Source organism: Thamnophis sirtalis, unplaced genomic scaffold (assembly GCF_051295495.1).
Source record: "Thamnophis sirtalis isolate CommonGarterSnake01/CBP01778 unplaced genomic scaffold, rThaSir2_p1.2 scaffold_4, whole genome shotgun sequence".
Classification (NCBI taxonomy): domain Eukaryota; kingdom Metazoa; phylum Chordata; class Lepidosauria; order Squamata; family Natricidae; genus Thamnophis; species Thamnophis sirtalis.
In genome coordinates this window covers 38060933-38073388 of record NW_028261384.1, presented here as the reverse complement: position 1 = coordinate 38073388, position 12456 = coordinate 38060933, and the positions used below count along the sequence as shown (strand labels likewise).

The following is a 12456-nucleotide window of genomic DNA, read 5'->3' as shown; positions in this document are numbered from 1 at the left end:
GAAATCTTTACTTTTATATATTATTATTTTAAGAGTTAATTACTAATTGCAATTCTTTCAAGACTTTTGAAGAGTTCAGATGTACATTTAATGTATCTCGGTAGTAATATGTTATTTTTTATACTCATTCCTTTCTCCTTTCCCAAAATAATTATTGTGGAACCAGATTAACTTAAATACTTTTCACTTAGCCAGAGATCAAAAGCCATCAAAAAAAAGTGTAAGAAGTAGAAAACATGACTTTTTCTAGTATGGAAAAAGTAATAGAAAAATTCAACTGGCATTATTTTCTCTTTTTTTAAGAATGTGTAAAAATTAAATCATTCTCAAAAACAAAATTAAAAGGGAGGGAGAACACATTCACAATTTCTAAGAAACCTTGTTTCTTATTGTTCTATTTAAATTTTTCTATAAAGGTATAATTCTCTATGTTTTACCACATAAACCAGCAAAAGTAACAGAATACCAAATGTCATACATTTTAAATCCTGTAAAGATCAATAGATGTACTGGAAAGCTAAATATCACAGTAGGTAAACTGTCAATCAATTTTTTTAATCTCAAAAATCTTTATAAATGACTTGAAGATATAAGCAAATATTTCAAATGAAGAAAGTGGAGAGAATTTAAAATGACAAACTAGAGAAATTAGGATTAAAATAATCTCATTACAATTTTGGAAATACCTACAAACTCCACAACATTTATTGTTTTTTAAAGGACTGGCAAACACATAAAATAATTGCTCCAAGATCACATCACCTTGATGATTTTTACAAAACATCTAAGCAGAATATAAATTTGAAGCTGCCATAAAAGTTAGCCAGGCGGGGTGGGGGATGGGAGCTTTAGCCATTTGGTAACTGCATTTTTAAAACACCTGTTTTAAAACACTTGCAGTGACTCATTGCCAACTAATTTTCCCATTCAATTTTCCCAAGTATGTTTCAAGTCCTAGAAATGAACTCAAATGTAGTGCAAATCAAGGAACTCAAAAACATCACTATAGAATACAAAAAAATATATTAGCAGAAACCATACAAATTTTTCAGCAACAATATTACAGTGGGAGCATGCATCCAGGACATCAATAACTTGCACCTTCTGAGTTGGTATAGCTGTTCATTGGTAAAATCAACCCTAAGCAATATTTTAACAGATTTTCTAGTTGCAACAAGGACATAATCCTCTTCAGGAAAACAAAAATTTAAATTTGTGGCTAAGAACTGCTACCTTAAGAACTCATTGATTTGAATAGTAAAGTATGTTTGGAGTAGCTCAGCCTGTAGGGCTTTATTTCAAGCAGACAAGCTGCTAGGTAGGTTTACTATTATAACCTGTAATGGTTTCCCAAACCAACAACAACAGAAATTCCCAAAATGATATGACATTCAATCTACAAAATATTAGAACAAAATGTTGGAAATAATGGAACTAATAAGAAACTAAACATAAGAGATGACAAATCCCTCTCTCAGCAATGTTATTAATATTTCATATCTTTATTTTATAGATAAATTACTCTGCATTTCCTACCTGAGTTGATCATGCTGTGCATTCTTTGCTGAGCCAAGAGCTGATCACGTCTTGAAACTCCATCTGAGGAAAAACAATTCACTCTCATAAATTGTCTGCAACATATTCCAATCAGTCTGCAGTGCAGCTACATGAAAGATTCATCACCAATCGTACAGGGATGTTGGAAACAAACCTTTCTGAGGGATTTAAACAATATTCATAGTACAAATTGCCAAAATGAATATATACACTATGAACTACTTTCATACAGACAGATTTCTAAGTTATCAATCCAGTTTAATTTATAATGAAATCCAGTTCTAATACAATTCACTGTGTGTATGTGTTTGCATGTATGTATATGTGTGCATGTATCAAATGAGATAAAATATATGATGTACCTTAGTTGTGTTCTGCATTCAAAGAGCAGGTGGAAGAAAGATAAATTTCTCTTTCAATTTATTCTTGGGAATCGAATGAGAGAAACAAAGCCACTGAAATTCAAAGACTAGCAGACATTTTCTAGGGATTGTATTCCCTATGGATTTCAGTTTCAATTACTCTCAACCCTGGCACATGTCATTATCCTTAGAGTCCAATGCTTCCTCTTCCTCCTCCTGTTCTGTCTTTGCCTTTCTGCCTGCCTCTCTTCCTCTACTTGGCAAAATTGGCTGGAGCTAGTGAGTGCTCATTTGCATACAGATCAACAACAGCAGAGCCCTCAGGCAACAGAAATAGAACAATGGCTGGTCTGAGCCAAAAATAGGTCAAGCGTGGCCTGATGATCGGAGCCTTCATGAATGCATTTAAAAATATTTCAGCAAACCCAGCTGGCCGGTCTCCGTCTTAAAAAGCTGCAGGTCTCCAATGTAATCCCTCAGAAGCAATTCTTTGTCCCAATGCCAAACCTGCATGCATCTCTCTCTCTCTCTCTCCCCCTCCCCCCTCTCCTCTTTATGTTCTCTCTCTATTTGCATGTATGTTTACATTTTTAAATCTGTTTATGCATGTGATGGAGAGAGATCAGTATTTTAATTTCAGCCAATGACTCTCTTTGGTGGATAGTAAACTGGATTGCCAATGAGTACAAGGGAAATAGACCTGTGTAAGTTCAGAAATAACACTGTGGAAGCTTCTACTCATGCTGTGGTTTTTGCTTCACTGTCACACAACAAACCTGAATGTTCTATTTTTGTTTGCTGTTTCTCCTGCTTTATTGCAGAGAGTTGGCTGGCTGGAGCAATGCTATTATCACATATTTTGGGCATTGACAGACATCAGAGCTTCCTAAGGGTCCCACTGCTTTATACATTTTGAATAAACTAATGATATTAATGGTTCATGCTTATTTCAAAGCATGGATGCTTTGGAAAATTGCTATGTAGAAATTATGGCTCTTTGTTCTTGGAAACTCTCAATTCAGCAATATTTGTTCTTCTTTATTAATCTGCAGACTTGATTACTGGATCATTGTTTTACTATATGACCCATATCCATTTTGGTAACAACTTCCATAAATGTCTTAAAATTATATTGTTTGCTGGTGAGTCAGATAGTATGTATGACTCCAAAAAGATTGAATAAATCTCTTCATCATAATTTATCCATAGCAATGGTAACATGCACTTAAATGCATCAGTTCGATATTTTCTTCCTTGTTGGGATCAAAAGTTTTACTTATACCTTAGTCTCACATCTTCTTATACCTTATAATTTTATTTCATACCTCTGTGGCTATACTTCTGAGCATTCAAACTTGCAGCAACACTTAAGATGTTCCAAATTTTGAAATATAACACATACTTCTTAAAAAGATGAAAATAAAACCAAACAAATCATCCAATCGAACCAACTTCAGTATATGTGATGCCAATAAAAAGCATATGTGCAAGTAAAGAAAAGAAACAAATTGCTCTATTTAGAGTTCACTTATAAGAAAACAGAATTGATATACATATTACAGAATGGAAATGTAAAAAAAATACCAAAAACTATTGACATATATAAATCTTAGCACTATTTCAAAGTAAATAGCAGAAGAAGCCAGTGGTAGATAGAGCAGTGCAATTTTAAGGACATAACAAGTTTAATAGAACGTGTTATTATTTATGAGGCATAGAAATGTGGGAACCCAGCCCTTTCTTAGAAGAATGAAATGTTTTAAGGAATATTTAAAAAGGCAGAATATTATATTTCCCAAATGGAGAAACATTTTTTTTTAGAGAGAGAAAGCAACCCCATTTCCTTAATATGCCCAGCAGATATTTTATGCCCATTAAGAAAGATTGGGCCAGCCTATTCAGAAACCAAATGGAGAAGGCCACCTTTCAGAAATGCAGATTTGGTAATCCATTCAAGACAGAATATTTTGAAACAAAGGCAGAATGGTAGAATTAGCCCTCACTCAAGATCCAACACAGGGCAAAGCCACTAAGCCACTAGGAATTGCCCAACAGAGCAGTCCAAACTTCAACCAAACTTAACTCAGACAAACACCTAGGATTTGTACTTTGTCTATAGAAGCAGCTATGATCCCTACATGGCCCCATGGGAGTTTGACAACAGCCAATAGAATACATGTACATGCACAGGAATAGGAAGTTCAAGTGCAAAGCCCAAAAAAAGTATAAAACCCCCTCACTCTCAACTCCATTTTGTCAGCTGTATGAGAATCATGTGCTTGATAGTTCTGTTCATCATTAAACCATCTTTCCAATCAGTCATCAGCTTCCATTTTGTCTCTAATGCCTTTCTCCCGGTTTGGAATTGAACCAAATGGGTATTTCTTCCTATAATTCCCCCTTGTCATTCATTTTTTCCTGGATTGATTAATATAACTTGATAATAACTGGTGAAAATATATATGATTATTTATTGCAAATTTAACTTGCATAAAATTATCTAAATATCATTTTAATAATAATATTAATACAACAATAAAACTTGTTTATTAGTTTCATCCATGACTGCTAACAAGTCATTAACAAAACAAACTAAGTGATGTCAGAGAAACTGGAATGTTACTATGTCCTCTGTTTGAATGTGAGCTGTATATAATCATTGTATACCTGTGAAACACAGAAAATTATAGGTTTCGTTTAGCCCATAACAGACATAATTCACTGAAAAGATATAAGCCACTAGATATACCACTGAAAGTATGTAGTCCTACTGGTTCCATTCATTTAAGCCAGATATTCACAAGATGGCTTCCCAGTAAATTGTATTGTGGAATGTGTATAAAATAGATTCATTTATTATTATTTGTGTCATTTATATTCCTTGTTTCCGTTAACAAAATGCAAAATGAATATGAAAAGTAACAAACAGCAAAATCTCTAACAAACACCACGTTAAAAGATATAAAAACAATAAAATCGGATGGGACAATCTGGCAGCCAATTAAAAAATGTAAGAACGGAGTAAAAAAAGAGAACAAAACATGACATATGAATCTAAATGATGTAGTAAACAGATGTAACTTTTATTTCATTGTTATTTTCAGCTCTGAAAGAGTATTGGATAAAGCCAACTCCCTCAGAGAAAACAAAAGATAGTATGACAGAAAAGAACCCCTATTAGTTGAGCACCTTATTCTATGACAAATATAAAGTTTTTAGCAATCTCTATTAAATGTAAAGACAGTAAACTGGGACTTTACAATCCAGAAGAATACATGGTTCCTTTCATAATTTAGGTGCCAAGTTTGAGAAGATAGTGCCCTAATGGCGAACCTATGACAAACGTGCCCAAAGTGGCACTCAGAGCCATCTCACCTGCCATGCACAGTGTCAACCGTTGCTCTTCTGAGTTCCTGACGTGCATGCGCATGCAATGATCAGCTGGCCTTTGTGCAAGCAGCAGTGCCAGAAACCAGAAGTAATACTTTTTCCGGTAAACACATGTTCCTTGGGCAACTCCTCTTCCTGGTCACAGTCTAGATGAGCATGAAGTGCTCCCTTTTTGGCACAGGGTGCCAAAATGGTTTGCCATCACTATGATAGTACATAGATTAATTTCACTGCAATCTATAGTGATCATTTAGCCATTGCAGAAAAGGAAGGAAGGAAGGAAGGAAGGAAGGAAGGAAGGAAGGAAGGAAGGAAGGAAGGAAGGAAGGAAGGAGGGAAAGATGGAGGGAATAAAATTATTTAAAGAAAATAACAAAAATATAAATGTATGAAGAGAAATATGAAATTGTATATAATTATCGGAATGTAAATAGAAATATGTTCCCTTTACCCACAGAAGTGAATTTGCTACTAAGTGATTTATGTGCTGAATTTAGTTTGTTATTAACGTGCTAACTACTGTATTCAATGGTAACTTAGTCTCTGATTTCCTTTCTTAGAGTTTGTCTAAAGTACTATATAGTCTTTCATATTCAAACAGATGGTTGGTTTTTATGAAGTAGAAAACATGACTACAAGATCTGGCCTATCAATTTTCTTCTCCCTTCTTCGTTAAAAACAAACTGTTGGAATTGATCTCATCCAGTAGATGTATAGAGAATGGGTAGGAAATTCATAGACTGCACCCAAATTAATAAACTATTCAATGGCCTTAGCATGACAGATTACTGTAATCAAAATTGAATCAGAGAATTAAGAGATGGCAGAAAAGAAATTGTATTTTAAACAATTTGGGATTAGATATGTCTTCTAGAGATGCTTGAGCAAGTGAAATCTTCTGCTTCATTTGACCTGCTAGGATAATTTCTAAGCTATGGTTATTACCTCCCGCTTTCACACTGAAATACTTTAAGGTATTTTTATCTTTGGGAAATTGAAAGCTTGTTTTGTGTGATTCATTTGCTCTGTGAAGAAAATAACATGGTGTAAAAATAATAGAGCAAAATAGTGTGCTTGCAATTGGTGAAGTACAGTAGTACAGCATCCCTAGTGAGCTCAAAAGCAAAGCAAGGAGCAAAAAAAAAAAAAAGATTTCATCTCCCTATGCGAAAAGTTCTGCCAGTTTTCAAACTGTTGGTCAGTATGGCACAGTTGATACTGCTGTGGCTGGAGGCAAGTACTTTATACTGATGCTCAATTTAGTTGAGCTGGGTTTAAAGGAGGACGCTGGATCTTTGCCTGATTAAATACAGATTGACTTGATTCTTGGTATCTTGAACTCTATAACATAAAACTCCAAACTTCTCTATAGTCAAATTCTGAGAAGTATTTTTGTTGTGTTGATTTCCTCTTTTTATGCTATATTTGTCTTTTATTTAACATTGAAGCAGTAAATACCAAAAGTGCTTTTTCCAAAAGGCAACTGGAATCATGATGTGGATGATTGAGAATCTCCATAGACATTGGATCAGTAAATGTGCCAGCCAGCCATTCTTTAGGAAATGTAAACACCCCATCAAAATTGAATAATCTGGACTATCAATAACACACTAATCAGCCAGATTGCAGTTCTATATGTTGTACAAGTCATTTTGTTTGGAAACATGGATGTGGAGAATGAGGTTTTCTGTGTGTCTTTGTGTATGTCTGCACATACACACCTTAAATCAGTCTTGGCTCCTGGACAAATGCTTAAAGGTTTGTTGTCAAGAATTTCAGTGATGGTTTGCTATTGCCTTTTTTCTAGGGCTAATAGAGAGACTCGCTCAAAGTCACATAAGTTGCTTTTTGCCAAAGGTAATAAAAAGTCTTCCAGTTTGTGGCCTGGTACTTTAACCATTATACCAGACTTTCTTAGCTTATATTTCTTAGGCTTTCTTAGTTTATATTAGGCCTGTGCAAAATACCAATAAAACGTTTTGTTATCCTAACATAATTGTCTTTTATTCATAGGCTATCTTGGGTGGCCTTAAATTAATCACTTTATTTTGCTGTGGTACAATAGATGTGTGTTGAAGCAGAACTCAGCAATCCTAAATTTAAGAACACTGTCAGATATGAACACTCACAGACTTACTTCGGATCAATCAACTCTTTTAGCCTGACCTAATATACAAGACCGTTGTTGAGAAATACAATTAATGGAATCATATAAGATGTCTTGAGCTTCTGAATGAACAGTGAAATATGTATCAAAACATTTGAAATGTTTATTCACAGCTTCAAGGAATGAATATAGATAGGTTCTTTACTCATTCATACAGCACCTTGTTGAATTTATTTGAGGAGATTTAATTTATGGCTCAGTGCATATGTACAAAACAGTTAAATGGTGTATTGTACATTATGTAGATAGTTCCTAAGTCACTGTACATTAATTGCAAATAAAAAAAACAGTGAATATATAGTATGCACACCTTTATTTGCATATCCATAATAAAGCCTTGATAAGCCGTGTTATAATTTTGAAGCATGAATGTTGAATGTTGATATTTTAACATTGGATATTAAAATATCAAGAGTGTTGTGTATTATAGGCATGCATTTCACCAAATCAAAATTACAGCATTCTACTGCTTTTAGTATTGGTAACTCCCTTGCTAAATTCTATAAACTAAGAATGCATATAAGAACAGCAGTTATAACCATTACATAGTATTTCAGGAATTTTTCAGAATGTTTTTCTTACCGCAGTGATAAATATTACTGCAATTTCTTTCTCATTGTCTGACATACAGAAATTCCAGAGTTCCAAGGTTACAGTAAATGTATGGATACTGAAATCTGATCCTTTAGTTAAATCATCTGGAATTGGAGCCTATTCCAAAAATGCTGACATTACTGATCCTATAGTACATAGCATATTAGAGAATTGTTTGCTTTAAATGTAATTTTAACTATATAGAATAGATCAAGAGGTTAATTTAGGAACATCAATTTTAAACCTAAATGAAGAATATGTGTTAAAAAAAACCTGTAATGAAGATCCATTTATATATATATTAAGGGTATTCCTACATGTGGCAAAATACAGTTAATCAAATTTTAGATGACAAGACAAAGAAAGAAAGAAAGAAAGAAAGAAAGAAAGAAAGAAAGAAAGAAAGAAAGAAAGAGGGAGGGAGGGAGGGAGGGAGGGAGGGAGGGAGGGAGGGAGGGAGGGAGGGAAACTGTTATAGCACAAGACAGTTAATTGGATATTTTCTTTAATCTTCATTCTCAAAGATTTGAGATTCTCTTATTTTCTCTTTTACAACTTTTAAATAGCTAAAGGAATCTGAATTATGATTTTCCAGCTCTCAAAGTCTTACCAATTTCCTCTTACCCATTCTGTATGGATTCTTCCTATATAATATAACTTAAATGAAGTGAGGATAATGATGACTTACTAACAGACTTGTCTAAATAATAGGGCTATGATATCTATATGCAAAAATCTGGATAACTAGTATGCAGCTAAGAGATGCAGAAGATTTCAGTTTTGTGTGTGGCCATCTACTGGTCATCTATATTTTTGTAGGCCAAATCTAGCAAACCTATTAAATAAGGAAATTGAATCTAGGGAGTTAAGAATTTAAAAAAAACATTTGGATGTTAAAGAAATCCAAAAGTAATATAAATAGTAGGAACCAATGCACAAATTACCATATTTTTTGCACTTTAAGACACACTCCCCCCCCCACCACCAAATGGGTGGAAATGTCTCTGTGTCTTATAAAGTGAATATTGGGGCGGGGGGGGGTGCCTGCCACCTCTGCTACCATTTGCTGCTGCCGGGAAATGCTGGAGTGTTTGCTGCTGAGCAGCTGATTGGCAGTTGGATCACCCTCCCAGAATACCGCCGATCAGCAGTTCTAGGTGGTGGGGATATGCTGACTCTGTAAACCGCTTAGAGAGGGCTGAAAGCCCCATGAAGCGGTATATAAGTCTAACTGCTATTGCTATTGCTATTGCTATTCCCCTTAGAAAATCTGTCAATTGACAAAATTTCCATCTATCAATTAAAAAAGGCAACACTGCTTGGATTCACACATATACTATGCCAATATACTACAATATCCTAAGTTTTGGGAAGAATTCAGTGCATATGAAGGCCAATGCCAGCTAAAAAACCGGCGGTAGTGATTTCACATTGTTCTGTAAATAATAATAATAACAACAATAACAACAAAATAAGAAGAACCACACCTAGTGAGGCACTACCTTGACATGGTTGTGGGACTTGTGCTCTGAGGAAGATGGGAACTATGCCTGAGGTATAGTCTGGATAAGTCTCATTAGAGGAGTGAAACAAAAACTTGTCTCCCATAAAAAACATGGCAAGACAGTAAATTACCAAAATATTTACCACCTAAATCATCACCGGGGTTAACAAGAACTGCAATAGATGTGTATATCCTGGAAATCTGGTTCAAAAATGAACTATAGGACTAAGGACCGTTGGTTAAGCAACCAGAGCTAGCAGCTGCAGAATACTGAAAGAAAAGATGTTTACTTGTCACAAATATACAGTGATTAAAAACAAAGAAATAGTGATCATTCATAGTTCAAGTTCAGCAAAAAGAGGATATTTGAAATAAATGCACCATTTTTGGAAAGAACAACATCCAGATCAATGTCAATATGAAATAAAGTATTTATGAGAATAGAATAGAAGCAACATTGTTATAGTCATAAGTGGGAAGAGATATCTTATTAAGAAGGAAGAGAAGTATAATAGTAATACAGTATTACTAAATTATTTGACTGTTGTGGGAATTGGAAAGGATGAGAAGAAGAATAGTAACACAGTCTTAGTAAATTATTTGACTGTGTTGTGGGAATTAGAAGTTAAGCAGAGTGATGGCATTAGGGGAAAAATTGTCCTTGTGTCTAGTTGTTCTGGTGTGCAGGGCCCTATAGCATCGTTCTGAGGGTAGAAGTTGAAACAATTTATTTCCAAGATGTGAGGTGTCTCTTAGGAAGAACTGCAAAGTTCCTATAGGAAGAACTGCAAAGGTCTACCCAGGGCAAATAAATCAAAGCTTTGCCAGTACAGTAACTCAGACTGTAGAGAAGGGGTGTCAAACTCATAGCATCATGTTGTCATCACATGATATATCGCAACTGTCCTCCCTTTCGCTAAATGGTGAGGGGGGGTGATGCATCTGCCCTGCATTCTGCAAATTTGACACCCCTGGTGTAGAAGCAAACAAGACAGAGTTGTTATTAGAGCAATCTTGCAGGGAAATAGAATTGTTCTCATTGGAACTAGGCACATGTCCTCAGTGCCTCAGAAAGAGGAAAACCCTTTAACTAATAAAGTAAAAGAACAGAAGAACTGAAACAAAGAATAAATGAGTGTATAAAACAGTACCAAAACATCCAAATAAGGTTGGCTGCATTGAAGTTTGTTCCAAATAAAAAGTACAAGAATTAAAAGATTCCAATACTGCAATATCAAATATAAGCACTAGTTCACTGCAAGAAGCAAACCAACTAATGCACAGCAAAGCTGCAGTAATAACTGAATACCTGGGTTGCAAAATCAACAAAGAAGAAAAAAAGCCAAACAATGTGCCACTAAAATGGAAGATCAGACTGGAAAATAAGATTAGCAATCTGAGATCAGACAAAAGCAAATTAGAACAGATTAAAGAAAAGAACTGAAGAACAAGAAGAATACCTAATCAAAAATACCACTTCAAAATAAGGAAGATCAAGGAAGCACTGGAAATAATAAAACAGCAAATAATAGGTGTATCAGAAGATCAGCAGATACAAAGGTTGAAAGAATTGTAAATTATAGAATAACCCATTTTAATTGAATAAGAAACATTTTTACAAATCTATCAATAGTGAAATTGCAATGAATCAGTCAATATCTTATAAGAAAGAAAAATATAGTTCTGGGTACTGATATGGAATAACCCAAAGAAATACAATTAGAATGTAGTTTTGTTAAAGGAGGTTGATAAGAATTTTAAAAAATGAAAAAGAATTTGTAATAAGAGAAGAAAATGACAAGGAAGGCCAAGAGTTGGTCAGCATCAGATAAAGATGAATCACATGAATTTTGGTTGAAACATCTGATTAGTTTACACCTACTTGTTGCCAAGCAAATTAAAAACTGCTTATTGCAAGGGAGTAAAATTGATGAGTAGCTAACATCTGACAAAATATACCTAATAATGAAAGAGGGGCAGCTCCAGGCAACTATAGGTCAATTATCTGCTTGCCAATAACTTTCTAGTTACAATGGGTATGAATAATAATTGCCATAATTACACAGATCTATACTTTTTATTATTTTGGGTTCAATTTACCTAACATTTTCCCAGTCTTCATAATGTAATCTTCTGTCATATTCTGCATGACATGTGTGCAATGTAATAGCATTTAGTTTGAATATGTAAAATTTATGATGACCAGGAATAATTTTAAACAAAAACCTTATTCTATAATTGGTACATAACAATGAGATACCATAGGTGGAATAATTACTAATACATTGTTTTATATATGAAAATGAAAGAAAAATGTTTTCCAATTTCCAGTAAACAAAACATACATTCACTTCAGGATTACAGTGAGGGAAGACATGTAAATTTTCATTCCGGACAAGGAAAACAGATATAAGCAGTGACGTGCGGGGAGGTTTATGGCTGGTGAGGCACTGATGTCACACACACACACACACACACACACACACACAGAGGCAGATGTCACACAAAGGCCCTTCAAAGACTAAACTTTTTTTTTTACTGATGGGGAATTAAAACTCTCCTTTTCCTCAATGGGAAATCATATTCAGACAAAGAAAATTATTAAAAATACCCTTTCCTTTCTGAAGCCTGGCTCTTTCTCTGCACCTATATTGGGAGGGGGGAATAGGGGAAATGCAAGCGACGAGGCCAGCCTGCCTCCTTCTTGTCCCCCACCCACCCCTTCCCAATGGGACAAAAAGGCAAGGGCTGGTCTTGCAAACGGGGATCAGCGCACTCGCCGCCTCCCCCTCCCCTAGGAGGAGCTCTGCAGCGGGACAGACAAACGGAGGGGGAGATCACCCCTTCCTCCTCCATGCCGCCAAACCATGTCTTCCATGGCC

At 34.9% G+C, this 12456-nt stretch overlaps 1 protein-coding gene across 1 annotated transcript in view; it reads right to left on the bottom strand.

Moving 5' to 3' along the window:
* Positions 1–12456, bottom strand: part of LOC106557200 (histone deacetylase 9) — a 294128-nt gene that overhangs the window by 99053 nt on the left and 182619 nt on the right. The window contains exon 7 of the mRNA XM_014076373.2: positions 1537–1599. Within this exon, the coding sequence (XP_013931848.2) occupies positions 1537–1599 (63 nt within the window). The remainder of the gene's footprint in view (positions 1–1536; positions 1600–12456) is intronic.